Consider the following 19320-nt stretch of genomic DNA (forward strand, 5'->3'; position numbering starts at 1 on the left):
GGCTAGGATCCTATGGTGAGTAACTCACCTCCTGACCCCCCAAAACTTGTCCACAATCTACTAGGCACAATTCAGACCAACCTGACTCCACTTGCCTGGATGAATGCAGCTCCAACAGCACTCAGGAAGCTCGACACCATCCAAGACAAAGCTGCCCACTTGATTGCTCCCCATTTCACAAACATTCAAACCCTCCACCACCGACGAACAGTGGCAGCCGTGTACAAGATGCACTGCAGTAACTCACAAATGTTCCTTAGACAGCATCTTCCAAACCCATGACCACTACCACGTAGAAGGACAAGAGCAGCAGATACCTGAGAATTCCACCACCTGGAGGTTCCCCTCCAAGTCACTCACCACCCTGACTTGGAAATATATCGTCGTTCCTTCACTATCGCTGAGGCAACATCATGGAATTCCCTCCCTAACAGCACAGCGGGTGTACTTACAACTTAGGGCCTCTGAAGAGCAACTAAGGATGACCAATAAACGCTGGCCTAACCAGCAACGCTCACAACCCACAAATTAATTCAAAAAATGCAATAATTAATTTCCTAATTGCTTGTTGTATTTGTATGATAACTTTGAGTTTGTTGTACTAGCATATCCAAGTCTCTTATAACACATGCAATTATACATTTCACGCTTTAAAAAAAATATGCTTTTATATTTTTATGACCAAGGTGAATGGCTTCACACTATCCAATATTTTCCTCCACCTGTCATCTTGTTGTGTACTGACGTAACCTGTCTATGTCTCCCTGAAGCCTCTCTGTGTCATCCTCACAACTTAAATCTCTACCTAGCTTTGTGCATCAGCAAGCTTAGATACATTTATCTTTGTCTCTTTCTTTAAGTCATTAATTTAGATCTTAAATGCTGAGACTCCAGCACTGATCCTTGCAGCATTGCACTGACCACAGTCTGCCAACTTAAACAGGCTGAATTTATGCCTACTCTTTGCTTCCTGTCATTAACCAATCCTAATATACTAATATACACCAATATATTATTCCAACTCCATGAGCGCTGATCTGGCCGATTAACCGTTTCTGTGGCACCTTATTGAATACCTTTTAGAAATCCAGGTGTAATAAAATATAGAAGAATGAGTTATTCTCATTGAAACATCAAATCATTAAAGGGTTTGACAGTGAAGCTGCGCTGGAAGGATGCTTTCCTTGAATCTACAACAAAGGGTCACAGTCTCAGAATAAGGGGTTGACCATTTCGGACTGAGATGAGGCAAAATTACTTCATTCAAAGGGTTGTGAATATTTGGAATTCTCTACCACAGAGCTGTGGATTCTCAGTCATTAAACCCAAGCCCAAGATCGACATTTTTCTATATTAAGGGAGTCAAGGGATATGGGAAGAATGTGGGAAGGTAGAGTGGAGGTTGAAGATTAGCCATATCTTGTTAATGGTGGAGCAGGCTTGATGGGCTGAGTGGCTATTCCTGTTCCTACTTCTTATGTTCTTTATTCTTTGAATGGATTTTCGCTGCTTCCTTAAGGTGACTTTTATTTATCACCCACAAGTTTTTGGCACTTTCCATCTCTTCAGGTGAAGCCACTTAGGTCTATTGGGCTGGATCTTCCTCCAGTTTGGGTGTACCTGCAGCAGAGGGTAAGCCTGGGACTTCCAACATCTGCTCCAGCATGATAAGATGCCCACTCCTCCCACCTCTGGCCCTAGTCATGGCACATTTGTCACGCAGAGCAGGTACTAAGAGGGAGTCTTCGGTAAGAAAGGAGCAGGAAAGGAGCAAAATGTTTTATAGTGCTACAGTGCATTTCCCATGACAGGAGCAAATAGCTTCAAATAAAATGTTAAACCTTTTACGAAGCTTTTCATGAGTTGACCAACTTACAAAAGAGGTAAGAGTGCAGCTAAGTAATAGAGGGGAGTCTTCAAGGTAGTCTTTATCTCTGCTATCAGTTGAATGTGTTCAGATACTGTTGTAAAACCCTTTTTGTCTGACTTGTGTTCTCCTTTTTATCCCCGCCCTTGTGCCTGTCTTCTGGTTAAGCCGCTACAACGTTGCTACGCCATCTTGGATTTCAGTTTAAAGTACAGATTTTGGGCAGAGTTGGAACCCCCTATCGCGATGGAACAAGCTTAATCATTCCCTTTCGGTCACGTGGCAGAACCGGTGATGATGATTTGATAGACTTGACAAGCAGCCAATTGGGAAATGTACAATTTGCAGGCATTGCCTATTGGGGCCTGTAGTTGGTGGGACCATGCAGTACGTTCCAGGAGGAAGGCAGATCTTGTGAAGAGTGCCATTTTATGTGTGTGTGTGCTGTGAAGAGATCCAGGCATGAGGCAGCTTTAAATCTCTCTCTCTCTCTCTCTGCATGTTGATTTAGAGAGCTTTCTACAGCCTACAGTGTCTGTTTGGGTACATGATGAGGAGATCGCTGGCTACAAGAAGCTACATCAGCAGCAAAAACAATCCCATAACTATTAATCCCTTTTTCAGTTAAAACCTTTCCCCCATTCCCGTTGTGTGTGTGTCTGGGTGGAGGGTGGGTTTTGGGATTAGGTAGATTGTGTTATGGGCCAGGGTTTAGAGAACCCCAAAATGTATCATGGAGTTCACCTGACCCACAACTTTTAATAGATTGTGGTATGGGGAACACATGGCCCACTTTACAGGTGTGGTACAGCAGAAATGGAAAAGTATTTTTTAAAGCAAAACAATGTTTATTCTATGAACTCAAGTTAGCCTTTTTAAAACAAAAAGTGAACATCTTAGCAACCATTAATTCAAATACAACCCCCAAAGAATACAACACTAAGTAATCCTTAATAACTTCCCAAAGAACATCCAGAAGACAGAAGAAACACCTTTTAACAGAAGCACATTAGGTTTACATTCACTACTGAGATCATTTATAATTCTGAATTCACCAAATGATCAAGAGATAGTCTTTTCATGGCAGAGAGATCAACAGGACACCCGCTCTGTCTGGCTTCAGCTCCAACACTGAAAACGAAACTAAAACACACCCTGCAGCAAACAGCCTAAAACAAAAGTAAAAAGCTGACAGACAGCCCAGCTCCACTCACTGATACTCTCACATGACACGTTCCCCCAAGAAAAAAACCCTATCAACTTCAAGATGGTTTCATTTTTCACCTTTTCACTATCCTTTAAGAAATGCACACAGTAAATATACTTTTTTGTTTCAAAAAACAACACACACAAACAGGTATAATAATATAGTCCATTTTTTTTTTGTTCTTCTTCCTCCAACTGAAATCCATCTCGATTGACAGTCTCTTTGGACAAGAAGGTCTCTGCACGATCCGTCTATTTCTCTCCGCCTCGGCATTTCTCTTTAAAGTCAGATACTTTAGTTCAATCTGATCACAGAGTCCCTTGCAATTCTCCAACACAGGAGCATTGGTTATCACAGCTTTCAGGCAGTCAAATGCCTGTTGAAAGTCCGCTGTCTATTGAAATTTTTGACGTTTCTTCAGCAAGTCCATCGTGGAGCAATCACGCTACAAAACCTTTGCGCAAATATTCGATCAAATCCACTCATGCCAAGAAATCGCATTACTTCCCGTCGTGTCGAGGGTATCGGAAGCTCCCCAATAACTTTTGTTTTCACATCCCGTGGGACCATTCGACCCTGTCCAATTGTATGACCAAGGAAAGTGATTTGGGCCTTTCCAAATTCACTTTTGGCTAGGTTTATCATCAAACCCGCCTCCTGGAGTCGATCGAATAACTCCATCAGATGTGTCAAATGTTCTGTCCATGTCTGGCTGAAAATTATCAGATCGTCGATGTATACCGCACAATTGGGTAATCCTGAAACAACTTTGTTAGTTAACCGTTGAAATGTGGCTGGTGCGTTTTTCATGCCAAATGGCATAACTTTGAATTAGTATATACCATCTGGAGTACAAAAGCTGAAATCTCCTTCGCCCTTTTGGGTAAAGGTACCTGCCAGTAACCTTTAAGTAAATCCAGTTTGGAAATAAAAGCTGATTGTCCCACTTTCTCAATGCAATCCTCCAAACGTGGGATAGGATAAGAGTCTGTTCTTATAACTGCATTAACCTTTCTGTAGTCCACACACAACTGTTGGGTACCGTCTGGTTTTGGTACCATCACTATGGGTGAGCTCCATTACCTGCAACCCACTTCAATTATGCCATTTTTAAGCATACTCTCAATATCTTGTGCCAATTTTAAAGGGTTAAGTCTGTATGGATGTTGTTTGATTGGAACAGCATTTCCCACATCAACTTCATGTATAACCATTCTAATACGTCCCAATTTATCTCTACAAACCTGCCCACGTGATATCAATAACTTTTAGGTCAGTCCATTTTTCCTCTGGAAGGTAACTCAACAATTTATCCCAATTTTTAAGAACATTCTCGTTTTCCAATTTAATTTGAGGTATGTCAAATTCACAGTCATCTGGATTTGGTTCATCATTTGGAGTTAGAATCATTAAAACCTCCTTTTTCTCTCCTTCCCTTTCAAAGTACCTTTTAAGTATATTCACATTACACACTCGGTGAGTTTCCTTCTATTTGGTGTTTTTACCACACAATTCACATCACTTAATTTCCTTTCAATCTGATAAGGTCCACAAAACCTTGCTTTTAAAGGTTCACCTCCCGCTGGTAACAATACTAAAACTTTATCTCCACTCGCAAAACTACGAACTTTGGATTTCTTGTCCGCTACCCGTTTCATCACATTTTGTGCAACTTTTAAATGTTGTTCATCCAATTCATCTGCTCTATTTAATCGTTCCCTAAAATTTGACACGTAATCCAATAATGTAAGTTCCGATTTCTCACTCACCAATTTTTCCTTAATCAATTTATGTGGTCCTCTTACCTCATGACCAAAAATTAGTTCAAAAGGACGAAATTTGGTTGACTCATTAGGCGCACCCCTAATTGCAAACAGTACGAAAAGAATTCCTTTATCCCAATCCTCTGGATAATCTTTTTTTAAAAAAAATATTTTATTGGAAATTTTTGGCCAACCATCACAGTACATTGTGTATCCTTTACACAGTAATATAACAATATAAATAACAATGGCCAGTTTTACAAACAAGAAATAAATAATATATTAACAAAAACAAAAACAAAACTAAATGGCAACTGCCTTGTCCCAGATAAATATTCTTCAAAAATATGTTTTAACAGTCCAATATACAATTATCTATAACAACAACCTATACATATTATACTTAGATATTAACATCCCTGAGAATCCCACTGGTTCCTCCCACCCCCCCCCCCCACCCCCCCCCCCCCCACCCCCCTGGGCTGCAGCTGCTGTCTTCTTCTTTTCCATTCCCTCTATCTTTCTGTGAGGTATCCGACGAACGGTTGCCACCGCCTGGTGAACCCTTAAGCCGATCCCCTTAGGACGAACTTAATCCGTTCCAGCTTTATAAACCCTGCCATGTCATTTATCCAGGTCTCCACACCCGGGGGCTTGGCTTCCTTCCACATCAACAGTATCCTGCGCCGGGCTACTAGGGACGCAAAGGCCAAAACATCAGCCTCTCTCGCCTCCTGCACTCCTGGCTCTTCTGCAACCCCAAATATAGCCAACCCCCAGCTTGGTTCGACCTGGACCCCCACTACCTTCGAAAGCACCTTTGTCACCCCCACCCAAAACCCCTGTAGTGCCGGACATGACCAGAACATGTGGGTGTGATTCGCTGGGCTTTTCGAGCATCTCGCACACCTATCCTCTACTCCAAAAAATTTGCTAAGCCGTGTTCCAGTCATATGCGCCCTGTGTAACACCTTAAATTGTATCAGGCTTAGCCTGGCACACGAGGACGATGAGTTTACCCTACTTAGGGCATCAGCCCACAGCCCCTCCTCAATCTCCTCCCCCAGCTCTTCTTCCCATTTCCCTTTCAGCTCGTCTACCATAATCTCCCCCTCGTCTCTCATCTCCCTATATATGTCTGACACCTTACCGTCCCCCACCCATGTCTTTGAGATCACTCTGTCCTGCACCTCCTGCGTCGGGAGCTGCGGGAATTCCCTCACCTGTTGCCTCGTAAAAGCCCTCAATTGCATATACCGGAATGCATTCCCTTGGGGCAACCCATATTTTTCGGTCAGCGCTCCCAGACTTGCAAACGTCCCATCTACAAACAGATCTCTCAATTGTGTTACTCCTGCTCTTTGCCATGTTCCAAATCCCCCATCCATTCTTCCCGGAGCAAACCTATGATTATTTCTTATCGGGGACCACATCGAGGCTCCTGTCTTTCCCCTATGCCGTCTCCATTGCCCCCAAATTTTCAGAGTAGCCACCACCACCGGGCTTGTGGTGAATTTCTTCGGTGAGAACGGCAACGGCGCTGTCACCATGGCTTGTAGGCAAGTCCCCCTACAGGACGCCTTCTCCAATCTCTTCCACGCCGCTCCCTCCTCTTCTCCCATCCACTTACATACCATTGAGATGTTGGTGGCCCAGTAGTACTCACTCAGGCTCGGTAGCGCCAGCCCCCCCCTATCACTACTACGCTGCAAATATCCCTTCCTCACTCTCGGGGTCTTCCCGGCCCACACAAAGCTCATGATACTCTTCTCAATCCTTTTGAAAAAAGCCTTCGTGATCACCACCGGAAGGCACTGAAACACAAAGAGGAATCTCGGGAGGACCACCATTTTAACCGCTTGTACCCTCCCTGCCAGTGACAGGGATACCATGTCCCATCTCTTGAAGTCCTCTTCCATCTGTTCCACCAACCGCGTTAAGTTTAACCTATGCAATGTACCCCAATTCCTGGCTATCTGGATCCCCAAGTAGCGAAAGTCCCTTGTTACCTTCCTCAGCGGTAAGTCCTCTATTTCTCTGCTCTGCTGCCCTGGATGCACCACAAACAGCTCACTTTTCCCCATGTTCAGCTTATATCCTGAAAATTCTCCAAACTCCCCAAGTATCCGCATTATCTCTGGCATCCCCTCCGCCGGGTCCGCCACATACACCAATAAATCGTCCGCGTAAAGAGATACCCGGTGTTCCTCTCCTCCCCTGAGTACTCCCCTCCACTTCCTGGAACCCCTCAATGCTATTGCCAGGGGCTCAATCGCCAGTGCAAACAATAATGGGGACAGAGGGCATCCCTGCCTCGTCCCTCTGTGGAGCCGAAAATACGCAGACCCCCGTCCATTCGTGACCACGCTCGCCATCGGGGCCCTATACAGCAGCTGTACCCATCTAATATACTCATCTCCAAAGCCAAATCTCCTCAACACCTCCCACAAATAATCCCACTCCACTCTATCAAATGCTTTCTCGGCATCCATCGCCACCACTATCTCCGCTTCCCCCTCTGGTGGGGGCATCATCATTACCCCTAGCAGCCTCCGTATATTCGTATTCAGCTGTCTCCCCTTCACAAACCCAGTTTGGTCCTCATGGACTACCCCCGGGACACAATCCTCTATCCTCATTGCCATTACCTTGGCCAGAACCTTAGCGTCTACATTTAGGAGGGAAATAGGTCTATAGGACCCGCATTGCAGCGGGTCTTTTTCCTTCTTTAGGAGAAGCGATATCGTTGCCTCCGACATAGTCGGGGGCAGCTGTCCCCTTTCATTCGCCTCATTAAAGGTTCTCATCAGTATCGGGGCAAGCAAGTCCACATATTTCCCATAAAATTCGACTGGAAATCCATCCGGTCCCGGAGCCTTCCCCGCCTGCATACTCCTAATTCCTTTCACTACTTCCTCTATCTCGATCTGTGCTCCCAGTCCCACCCTCTCCTGCTCCTCCACCTTGGGAAATTCCAGCCGGTCCAGGAAGCACATCATTCTCTCCTTCCCATCCGGGAGCCGAGCTTCGTATAATCTTTTATAGAATGCCTTGAACACTCCATTCACTCTCTCCGCTCCCCGCTCTATCTCTCCTTCCTCATCCCTCACTCCCCCTATTTCCCTCACTGCTCCCCTTTTCCTCAATTGATGGGCCAGCAACCTGCTCGCCTTCTCCCCATACTCATACTGTACATCCTGTGCCTTTCTCCACTGTGCTTCTGCAGTACCTGTTGTCAGCAAGTCAAATTCTACGTGTAACTTTTGCCTTTCCCTGTACAGTCCCTCCTCTGGTGCCTCCGCATATTGCCTGTCCACCCTCAGAAGTTCTTGCAGCAACCGCTCCCGTTCCCTACTCTCCTGCTTTCCTTTATGTGCCCTTATTGATATCAGCTCCCCTCTAACCACTGCCTTCAGCGCCTCCCAGACCACTCCCACCTGGACCTCCCCGTTATCATTGAGTTCCAAGTATTTTTAAATGCACCCCCTCACCCTTAGACACACCCCTTCATCTGCCATTAGTCCCATGTCCATTCTCCAGGGTGGACGCCCTTCTGTTTCCTCCCCTGTCTCCAAGTCTACCCAATGTGGAGCGTGATCCGAAATGGCTATAGCCGTATACTCCGTCCCCCTCACCTTCGGGATCAACGCCCTTCCCAAAACAAAAAAGTCTATTCGCGAATAAACTTTGTGGACATAGGAGAAAAACGAAAACTCCTTACTCCTAGGTCTGCTAAATCTCCACGGGTCTACTCCTCCCATCTGCTTAATAAAATCTTTAAGCACCTTGGCTGCAGCCGGCCTCCTTCCGGGATCTCGACCTGTCCAGCCCTGGCTCCAGCACCGTATTAAAATCTCCCCCCATTACCAACTTTCCCACCTCTAGGTCCGGGATGCGTCCCAGCATGCGCCTCATAAAATTGGCATCATCCCAGTTCGGGGCATATACGTTTACCAAGACCACCGCCTCCCCCTGTAATTTGCCACTCACCATCACGTATCTGCCCCCGCTATCCGCCACTATGGTCTTTGCCTCAAACATAACCCGCTTCCCCACTAGTATAGCCACCCCCCTGTTTTTCGCATCTAGCCCCGAATGAAACACCTGCCCCACCCATCCTTTGCGTAGTCTAACCTGGTCTATAAGTTTCAAGTGCGTCTCTTGTAACATAACCACGTCTGCCTTAAGTTTCTTAAGGTGTGCGAGTACTCGTGCCCTCTTTATCGGCCCATTCAGCCCTCTCACATTCCACGTGATCAACCGGGTTGGGGGGCTTTTTACCCCCCCCCCCCCCCCCTTGTCAATTAGCCATCCCCTTTTCCCAGCTCCTCACCCGGTTCCCACGCAGCTGTGTCCTCTGGATAATCTTGACAATACGCCCTCAACATTGTCTTTAATGTCTGATGTCACCTTTCTAACTCTCCCTGTGATTCTGGATGGTACGCAGTTGATTTAAATTATTTTATTCCTAAGGTATCCGTAACTTCTTTGAATAACCTTGAGGTAAAATTTGATCCTTGATCCGATTGTATTTCTGTGGGCAGTCCATATCTAGTAAAGAATTTAAGTAACTCCTCCACAATCTTTTTAGCTGTAATAATTACGTAATGGAATGGCCTCAGGAAACCTAGTAGACACATCCATTATCGTCAAAATATATTTATTTTCGATTTAGGAAGCGGTCCTATGCAATCAATTAGGACCCTTGTAAAAGGTTCCTCAAATACTGGATTGGGTATTAAGGGCGCTGGTTTTATCACTGCTGGAGGCTTCCCTATCACTTGACATGTGTGACATGATTGACAAAATTTAACTACATCTTTATGTAGTCCAGGCCAATAAAACTGTTTTTGTATTTTAGCTTGAGTTTTCCTTATTCCCAAATGACCTCCCACTGGTATCTCATGTGCATCTCGCAACACCTCCTTTCTATACCCTACCTGCAATGCTACTTGAACATCTGCCCACTTTTCTTCCACCTGCATATGTAAAGGTCTCCATTTTCTCATCAAGACATCACTTTTACGGTAATAACACTCTGGTACACACTCAGATTCCTCTTCCGTATATGCTTTCTGATACATCCGTTTTATTTCTACATCTTTCTGTTGTAACTCCACCAATTTTCCTGAACTAAAAATATCCACCTCATCCTCCACCTGTTCTTGTTCTTTTTGAACCATCTGATCAAAAATCGTTTCTGATAATTGCACCTCAACTTCATCTTCACTCTTTGATTTCTCCTCTTGTCTTAACCTGTGACTTTGCGACCTTGTTACTACACAATCCTGAAAAATCCCAGGAGATTCGTCCTTCAACACTTCAGTTGTCTGATTTTCCACTGGCTTATCCATCACAGTAGGCATCACTCACATGCTCTATCATTACCAAAGATAAACTGTATTCCTGGACAAGATAGTTTCTCTATTACTCCTACTACCACTTCACCACTCTTCACTGGACTTTCCAACCTTACCTTATATAATTGAACACTACTCCTCTCACCCTGTATTCCACATATTACCACCTTTTCTGGCAACATTCTTCCCAAGCTACATAACCCCTCATCTCTTACCATTAAAGATTGACTAGCTCCCGTATCTCTTAAAATTGTGACTTCTTTACCTGCTCCTCCTGATACACATGAGTAAACTTTACCCACTCAAGTAAATTCTTTAAAGAGATCTGGCACCTTCTTATCAATCACCTCTTGATTAGGCTGTACAATCTTTTGCACCTCCTTCACTTCACTTGGGCTTTCCTTAACCACTTTCACAAACCCCACTGTCTTATCCTGTTTTACCACATCAGCCTTCCCAGTGCTTTTCTTCAACCACCAATACTGAGACTTTACATGGCCTAGTTTATTACAGTGAAAACATTTGAAACTTTTCATGACTCTTCCACCCTCCCGGATTTCTTTTTTAATTTGAGGTACACTCTCCTTATTATCTCCCATCAGATCACCTTTACCTTCACCACTTGAGTATTTCTCATGTCCCCAGTTTCTATCCCTCACAGGCTGAAACTGATGTCGGAAACCAAGCTTTGATTTATGAACTAATTCATAATCATCTGCCATTTCTGCTGCTAATCTCGCAGTTTTAACCCTCTGCTCTTCCATATAAGTTCTCACTACATCAGGAATTAAATTTTTAAATTCCTCCAAAAGTATAATTTCTCTGAGAGCTTCATACGTTTGGTCTATTTTCAAAGCCCTTATCCACCTATCAAAATTACTCTGTTTGATCCTTTCAAACTCCATGTATGTTTGACCAAATTCTTTCCTTAAATTTCTAAACCTTTGTCTGTAGGCTTCAGGCACTAGTTTATATGCACCTAAGATGGATTTTTTCACCTCCTCATACGTCCCAGATACCTCCTTCAGTAGTGATGCAAATGCTTCACTAGCCCTACCTATCAGCTTTGTTTGAATCAGTAATACTGACATGTCCTGTGGCCATTTCATTTGTTTAGCTACCTTCTCAAATGAAAAAGGCTTCCACCTCCTCTCGTCAAACCTTGGCAATGCTTGGACATATTTAAATAGATTCCCACCAAGCCTTTGACTTTGACGCTCTTTCTCACTATCTTCATCACTATCAACCAACTGTATGTTTCCCTTTACGTCTGCCAATTTTAATTGACTGTCATGTTTCATGGCCATTTTCTGAAGTTCAAACTCTCTCTCTTTATCTTTTTCCCTGATCTGTGTCTCCCTTTCTCTTTCTTTTTGTTCTGCTAGGGCTATTCTTTCTGTTTTCCTTTCTTCTCTCTCTTTTTCCTCTCTCTCTCTCTTGTATTCAAGCTGCTTTAATTATTTCTCATGTCCCATTTGTTTAATTTGTAACTGAAATTTTGCCATTTCCAGTGAGTCAAACTGTATCTCAGGCAACTTTAAATGCTTAGCCACCGCCATAATTACCACATCTTTTCACATTTTGTCAGGTAATGTTAACTGCAATGTTTTTGCCAAATCTAACAGTCTGCTTTTAGTCTCTGTCCGTAAAGTACTGCGTGTGGCCGTCTCCACCCCCAAAAACTTCAGAGCCTCTGAAAGAGCCATTGTCCACAACACACTCCCCACTTAAACTAGAATACCACACCTGATAAGCAACCACTATATGCTCACCCCTCACTGTCTTTAAGTTCACTAAACCAATCCAATAGATAGACTTTTATCCCCCTCAAGTCCCCAATTTGTTATGGGCCAGGGTTTAGAGAACCCCAAAGTGTATCATGGAGTTCACCTGACCCACAACTTTTAATAGACTGTGGTATGGGGAGCACACGGCCCACTCTACAGGTGTGGTACAGCAGAAATGGAAAAGTATTTTTTAAAGCAAAACAATGTTTATTCTATGAACTCAAGTTAACCTTTTTAAAACATACAGTGAACATATTAGCAACCATTAATTCAAATACAATCCCCAAAGAATACAACACTAAGTAATCCTTAATAACTTCCCAAAGAACATCCAGAAGACAGAAGAAACACCTTTTTACAGAAGCACATTAGGTTTACATTCACTACTGAGATCATTTATAATTCTGAATTCACCAAATGATCAAGAGATAGTCTTTTCATAGCAGAGAGATCAACTGTACACCCGCTCTGTCTGGCTTCAGCTCCAACACTGAAAATGAAACTAAAACACACCAGACACCCAGCTCCACCCACACTCTGACATCAGTGATAAACACCCATTTCTTAAAGGTACTCTCACATGACAATTGTTAGACTATTGTTCTGTTATTACTTCTTATATTCATCTTTTCATCTTGTTATTAATAAATAGTTTATGAACCAAGAGTAATTCTGGATTCTTATATGGAGGTCAAACACATTGAGCTTCAATTTCTACTCATGCTTTAAAAGAACTATTTAAGGCCAAGGTAGGGAAATAACAGGAATCATAGAATCCCTATGATGAAGGCCATTCAGCCCATTGAGATTGCACAGACCTCTGAATAAGCACCACACCTAGGCCCATTCCTTTAACCCTATCTAACATGCACATCCGTGGACATTAAAAAGAAATTTAGCACGGCCAATCCACCTAACCTGAACATCTTTGGACTGTGGGAGGAAACCGGGGCACCTGGAGGAAACCCACGCTGACACGGGGACAATGTGCAAACTCCATACAGACAATCACCCAAGGCCAGAATTGAACCCGCGTCCCTGGCATTGTGAGGCAGCAGTGCTGACCACTGTGCCACCGTGCCGCTTGGCTCCCTTGCAGGTGCAGGGATAAAATCTCCTTATCTGAGTCATTTTGGCTGTAGATCCAATTTCTGGTTTATCCTCGTTAACTGGCTCCAGTGTCAATTGCCATGGGTTTAGTGGGTTTGGAACAATTATTTTCAGTGTTCTTCAGGTGGTCAAGTGAAATCCAGTCAGGATTTTAACTCCAATTACTAAAGTGACCGCGTGCTACAAAGTGCTTTTATATATGGATGCCGTGTGGGATCAGTTCAATGGTAATGGACACCACAACAGAAGAAAATGCTGACAGTCACTGCATAAGTTCACATGTGAAAAATAGTCAAGTGTGACCCTTGGCTTCTATGAAACCGTAGACCAGGAGTGAACACCTTCAGAAAGGTTCAATAGGGAGGACAGGGGATTGCAAATATATCAAAGTCAGGGAAAAAGCAAGCAGCATTAACTTCCTGGTAACTTCAGTCACGGAGCACTCACTAAATACAACAATATGTTATTTTAATAAATATAACAACAGTCCGAAGAAATAGATTGGGCTGGCTTTATTATTGAGTGACGGAAAAGTTTTCAAAGGATTATGAGTTCACTATTTTAGTTTGTTGTCACAATGTGAACCTCAAATGAACACTGGATTCTCTGTTTCCAGAATGCTGCCAGCTCGGGATGTTTATTTGTCTTGGGAACAGCAAATGACTCAGTTTAAGATGAGGGTGATAACTTTGAGAAATTTGCACCCTGCATTAAAGGTTGCTACATTGAAAAAAGAAAAGGCATGGCACACAGCACAAACATTCCATTTATGATATTCACTTCATGGAATTGAAAGAAATGGTTGACCTCAGGACTATTTCTGAAGTTTCTTTGTTTAAATAAAACAACTTCAACCACAATTGCTTTGCTCACACTTCTGGAGGTGTGAGATGTTCACTCTATGGAACAATTATCTGATTGATTACTTTGAAGACGATTGGCTGCAATGTGTACAAATAATTGTTTAAAAACAACTGTCTGTCTTTTGATCGAAGTGAGTATGAACAGACCTCGTAACTCTACTATTAAACAACAATGATGTTTCAAACAGAAACAGCAGTGGAGCAAAAAAGACTTACCAATATCCAAAGTAAAATCCAGCAAAAGGTATTCGTATGAAATATCAGTCTTTGTTTCCACTTGCGGTCTCTTCAGAGTGGAAAATATTTTGCCAGGGCTGCTATCATCGGGCTCTTCCAGCTTTCGTAGCCCACAACCCATGGCAGGATCTGCAAACAGTCAGATTCAAGAGCTACTCATGAGTTCTGTGGCTCTGATTTCAACAAAGGGCAGTTATAATTTCTGTTATGCCTTCTGGCCTCCATAAATCCTGAAGTCAGTTAAAAGTGAAACTGGGCCCCTGAACTCACGAAAACAGCAGAACTGTTGCTCTACTTATGCTTTTAAAGCCATATGTCACTCATTTGCGTTTTTGCTTCCCCTTGAAGCATAAAACCTGCATGCAGCGCGGAATTAAACGTTAGTTACAACCATTAATGCTGCACATAGAGCTTCACTTTATCACAGCTTTTCATGCCACGTCAGTCTGCACTAAGGCCTTTAATTAATATAATAGTGGGCACAAGCTTTCTGTCCCCCACAGACTTAAACTGGGTAATTAACAAGTAAACAAAAGGAGGAATGAAACTTGGACGGAATTACCTGCGATGAGAAGTGCTCTGGAACCAGTCAGATGGCTGTCCAAACAGCAGATGGAAACTCCGTCTGAAGTAGAAAGTTCCAAAATGGTTGTAGACTAAAATCATTTCCAGAAAGGAAGTAAAATCCCTGAGAGGAAACTGTTTCTGGCATCTGAGAGGAATGGTTAACACACTGAGAGGTTTAGATTCTGCTGAAGCCATTCATTTGCAAATTGAAGCATAGTTCCTGGATACTTGGAAAACCACATCAAATCAAGAGTTTGTTTCAGGAAACAAATTTGTCACGTACGACGAGAATAAACCGGCAAAACTACATTAAAACAGCAAGATAATATAATAGTTTTGTCCTGGTTTCACAGAAAGACCTCCCTGGTTAAGTTTAAAAAGTGGATTAGGCAAGATTGAACTATAGAAGTCACAAACCTTTCTGAGGCAATGCTGCAATGAATTAAATTTGTTTTAAAATCCACGAGGGTTCCAGTACATACACCAGCTTTGTACTTTCCATGAATCAGGAAATTATATTGTCAATAAAAATGCAATTCTTTAATCATTACAAACAAAACGATCCCTTCCATGCAGAGCGCATTTTAAAAAAACATTTAAATTTTAAAAACAGGTCTTGAATATAAAATAACCGACAGTACACGCAAGTAAGTATACCATTTTGTAGACATTTTTTATATTTGTTCATGGGATGTGGACTTTGTTGGCAACACCAGCATTTTTGTCCAATCCGAATCTCCCTTGAGAAGCTGCTGGTTACCTGGCTTCTTAAACCACTGCAGCTGTGTGGTGTAGGTACACCCACAATGCTGTTAGGGAGGGATTTGTCGGGATTTTGACCCAATAATAATGAAGGAACAGATAAATATTTCAAAATCAGAATAGTGTGTGACTTGGGAGGAACCTGCAGGTGATGGTTTGACTGCTGCCCTTGTTCTTCGAGGTGGTAGAGATCCTGGGTTTGGAAGGTGCTGTTTAAGGAGCATTAGCAAGTTGCTCTAATACACCTTGAAATGATACACACTGCACACACAGTACGACACTGGTGGATGGAGTGAATGTTTAAGGCAGTTCTCCCAAACTAAGGCCGGGATTTTTTGAACAGCATGCAATTGCCAATATTATAAGCGGAACAGTGTGTCACTTCCACTTTCTCTCTGTTTACCCCATTCCACCTGATTAAATTTAGATTCTAAATGCAATTTAGTAGCAGGGAATTTTTTTCATTGGTGAAAGCTTCCGTCAGCTGACAATGCTGCATCCATGTGGCCTATTAACCAGTTCCCTGTTCAAAAAGGGTGGCTGTGCATCACTGCCAAGATTTCTACTGATTGAGAGTGCTACGTTAGCAGATCAGTCCCATGGTTCAATGATGCCTGCCTGCATTATCTCCCCAGGCTGTCAGAGAAAGGCAGAAGTTGCTCTTTTCTGAAGCTGGCAGATAATGGCTGCCTGGACAGAGGTGGCAGACCAAGATGCAACTGTGGGGTCAGAGGCCAAACCTGGGTTCAGTGCATGTATCGGACTGTCTAACACTGTTGTTTTCTGTTCCCTCCCCCAGGAGAAGGCCGCCCATAACAGCCGGGAGCGGGAGAAAACTGGAGTGGGACCGCCAGACCTACGGCCCTTCACCTTGGCAGAGCAGAGGGCCCTGGATGTGGTCGGCTGCCCGAAGGAAAGGGGGGTCACTGGGGTGGAGGTCGGCCGCATGCAACAAAGTGAGACCCTGCTGAGTTCCCCGTGACATGTGTGTCAACACCCACCCACCCCAACATCACCCCCACCCCCATCCCCTCTCTGGAATGGCCAGCTCGCATGCAGGGATCACCTAGGTGAATGGTGGAATGTGCTACCGTGGGCAGGAGCCAGAAGTTGCCATACGAAGTGGAGCACCACCCTTGCTCCCACACCACCCTCACCCTCAGCATCACCCTCACCCCACACCACCCTCACCCCACACCACCCTCAGCATCACCCTCGGCCTCACCCCCACACCACCCTCACGCCCACTATCCCCACCACCCCCCAGCCCACGGTCTCATCATGTGTCTTGCCTTGTGTCTTGCAGGACCTGCTGGTGATTGAACGGGTCCATCCGGTGTCCCCTGCTCCCAGCCAGTGCCACAGCCGGAGGCCCCCCATGAGCCGAGCAGTGACGAGGAGAGCAGCTCGGACGGCAGCCCTCCACCCGAGACTCAGAAAACCTCGGAGTCTGAGGGTGTCACTGATTTCCCATCACAGCTGTCTCCAACACCATCCACCATGCCAGAAACACTCGCCTCGGTTGGGCACTTAAGTGAAGTGGCTCCTGGGACACCCTCTGTTGCGTACCACACAGCTGGAGGAGGCCAACCGCGTGCAGATGGAGGAGGTGGTGCCAACCATGCATGCCACCCAGGCCAACACCACATGTCGAAAGCCTGGGGCATTCTGTGCAGGTGCTGGCCGAGGCCCAGGACAAGGCTGCCACCTCACAGGCAGCCATGAGCCAGAGCCACCTGGACATTGCAGCGGCGCTTCTGAACATGACCCAGTCACAGCGGGCCATGACTGAGAACTTTGGCGGCATTGCCCAAGCGCTGGCCGAGGTGGCGCTAGCACAGACGGAGGTGGCCCAGTTCCAGAGGGAGATGGCGCAGCCACTGGCTGATGTGTCACAGACCCAGAGGTGGTGGCACAGTCAATGGGTGATGTGGCGCAGTCGCAGATGGAGATGGTCCACTCCTGTGCTTCATGGCCGTGAGCATGCAGACCCTGATCGAGGTCCGAGCGGGCTTCCAGACCTGGCAGTGCCAGGTGCCGTGAGAGCCTCAGGGGATAGCTCCGATTGCACCCCCCTCCCACGGGAGTAGCCGGGGGCCACTGAGCAACTTGAGGGAGGAGGAGGCGATGGAGCCCGTGAACACCGCAGCCCTTAGACTCCCCACCCCCTACTGTCCCTGGTGCACCTGGTTGGCAGTGGGCTGAACAAGGCGGCACCATGCCACCTGGGACACCCAAGCAGTGACAGGCTCGGTCGCTCCAGAAGTTGGCTGTCAGCGGGGATACAGGTTGCAGGGCAAGAATCACTGCAGGCTGCCTTCACTCCTGGCCCACAAGGCCATAAAGTTAGACACCGGTTAAGTTGGCGCGGTGCAGGGCACAGTTTAGTTACAAGGTCTAAAGCACAACTCTGTATATGTGTTGTCACATTAAACACCTGTTAACACTGTTACAACCTGCCTCAGTGCTCTGTCAGATGAGTGTGTGGTGGCAGGTCAGGGCTGACCAGAGAGGGAATGCGGGGAGGTGGGGTGGGGTGGGGTGGAGGGATGCGGGGAATGGGCAGACATTGTGGGTGGCCAGCTCGCATGCAGGGATCACCTAGGTGAATGGTGGAATGTGCTACCGTGGGCAGGAGCCAGAAGTTGCCATACGAAGTGGAGCACCAGAGCTCATCACAGAGTGGGTGGTCATCATCCTCCGTCCCATGGGCCAGACCAGGTGTTACTGCCAACCTAGGGCCTCGTCATGTGGCAGGTATGTATCACGGAGGGGGTTGCAGGCAAGGGGGTGTCGGAGTTGGGGGTTACATGGTGGCCCCGGTTGGCACTGCGGGCTCTGCCCATGCTTTTCCCCCTCCCCATCTCCGCACCTGTAGCCTCGTGGTGCTGGCACTGTGGGGCTCTCTGGCCCTGGCACCCGCCCTGATGCCAGGGGTACTGCCGGCTGCCATTGCCCTTGCCAGTGGTTCGCTCCGCAGCCCCCGCCCGCAACCCCCATGGGGACTTCAGTGGGTGTTGCCCTTGAGTGGGCCGCCTGATGCCATGCTGGTGGGTGGCGGCTGGGTGGGGGATGGGGGGGGGAAGATATGGTGGAGGCTGTGCTGCAGGGGTGGGGACATCCATACGGCTGGTGTCAGTCTGCAAACCAGGGACCAAGGTGGATGGTCAGTGGGGTGCACAGCAAGATGGCTGCCTTGCAGACTGAGTCAATGGCGGTCTGTGCCTGGGCATCGCCCCAGTCCCGTGGAGGGTCAACCCGGCCACACAACCCATTCCCTGCTCACCGCCCCCTGCCCCGGCCTTGGCAGGGCCCCCCACCCCCGCCAGCTCGGCCAGTGTCCAGCCCGGCAGCCCATGGTTGCGCTTTTTTGTGTCCTACCTCCTCTCTCTATCTCTCATCAGCCAGGATGCGGTTTGACGATTTCTTAAAGCACAAGTGAACCGGTCTATCAGGAACTCGAGCCATCGGAGGTGGAGAATCGCAGAATACCGGGTGAGGCCGCATTTCCTGATTCCCGTGTCGGCCAACGGAGAATCCCGCTCCATACCTTTCACCCATGCAGATGCTTTGGGTGATGAGGGAGATCTCCAACTGAGTAGTATTCGCCTCCTGGCTATTAAGGAGGCGAAGGCAAGAACATCTGCCCCTAATCTCGAATGGAATGACGGGGAGTCCGAGACTCCAAATATTGCAACCAGTGGGCAATAGGATACCTGCAAAATCTTGGATATTGTATTAAAAAAGGAAATCCAGTATCCAGCAAATTTAGGACAAGACCAAAATGCATGCGTATG

The 19320-nt window shown here is 45.9% G+C and overlaps 1 protein-coding gene across 1 annotated transcript in view; it reads right to left on the reverse strand.

Annotated features, from left to right (window-relative positions):
- The window catches only part of rftn2 (raftlin family member 2), a 194688-nt gene extending 179504 nt beyond the window's left edge, over positions 1–15184 (reverse strand). The window contains exons 1-2 of the mRNA XM_072478922.1: positions 14757–15184; positions 14174–14323 (exon numbers count right to left, since the gene is read on the reverse strand). Of these exons, the coding sequence (XP_072335023.1) occupies positions 14174–14315 (142 nt within the window). The 5' untranslated portion in view covers positions 14316–14323; positions 14757–15184. The remainder of the gene's footprint in view (positions 1–14173; positions 14324–14756) is intronic.
- Positions 15185–19320: the final 4136 nt, after the last annotated feature.

This window comes from Scyliorhinus torazame, chromosome 2 (assembly GCF_047496885.1).
Source record: "Scyliorhinus torazame isolate Kashiwa2021f chromosome 2, sScyTor2.1, whole genome shotgun sequence".
Classification (NCBI taxonomy): domain Eukaryota; kingdom Metazoa; phylum Chordata; class Chondrichthyes; order Carcharhiniformes; family Scyliorhinidae; genus Scyliorhinus; species Scyliorhinus torazame.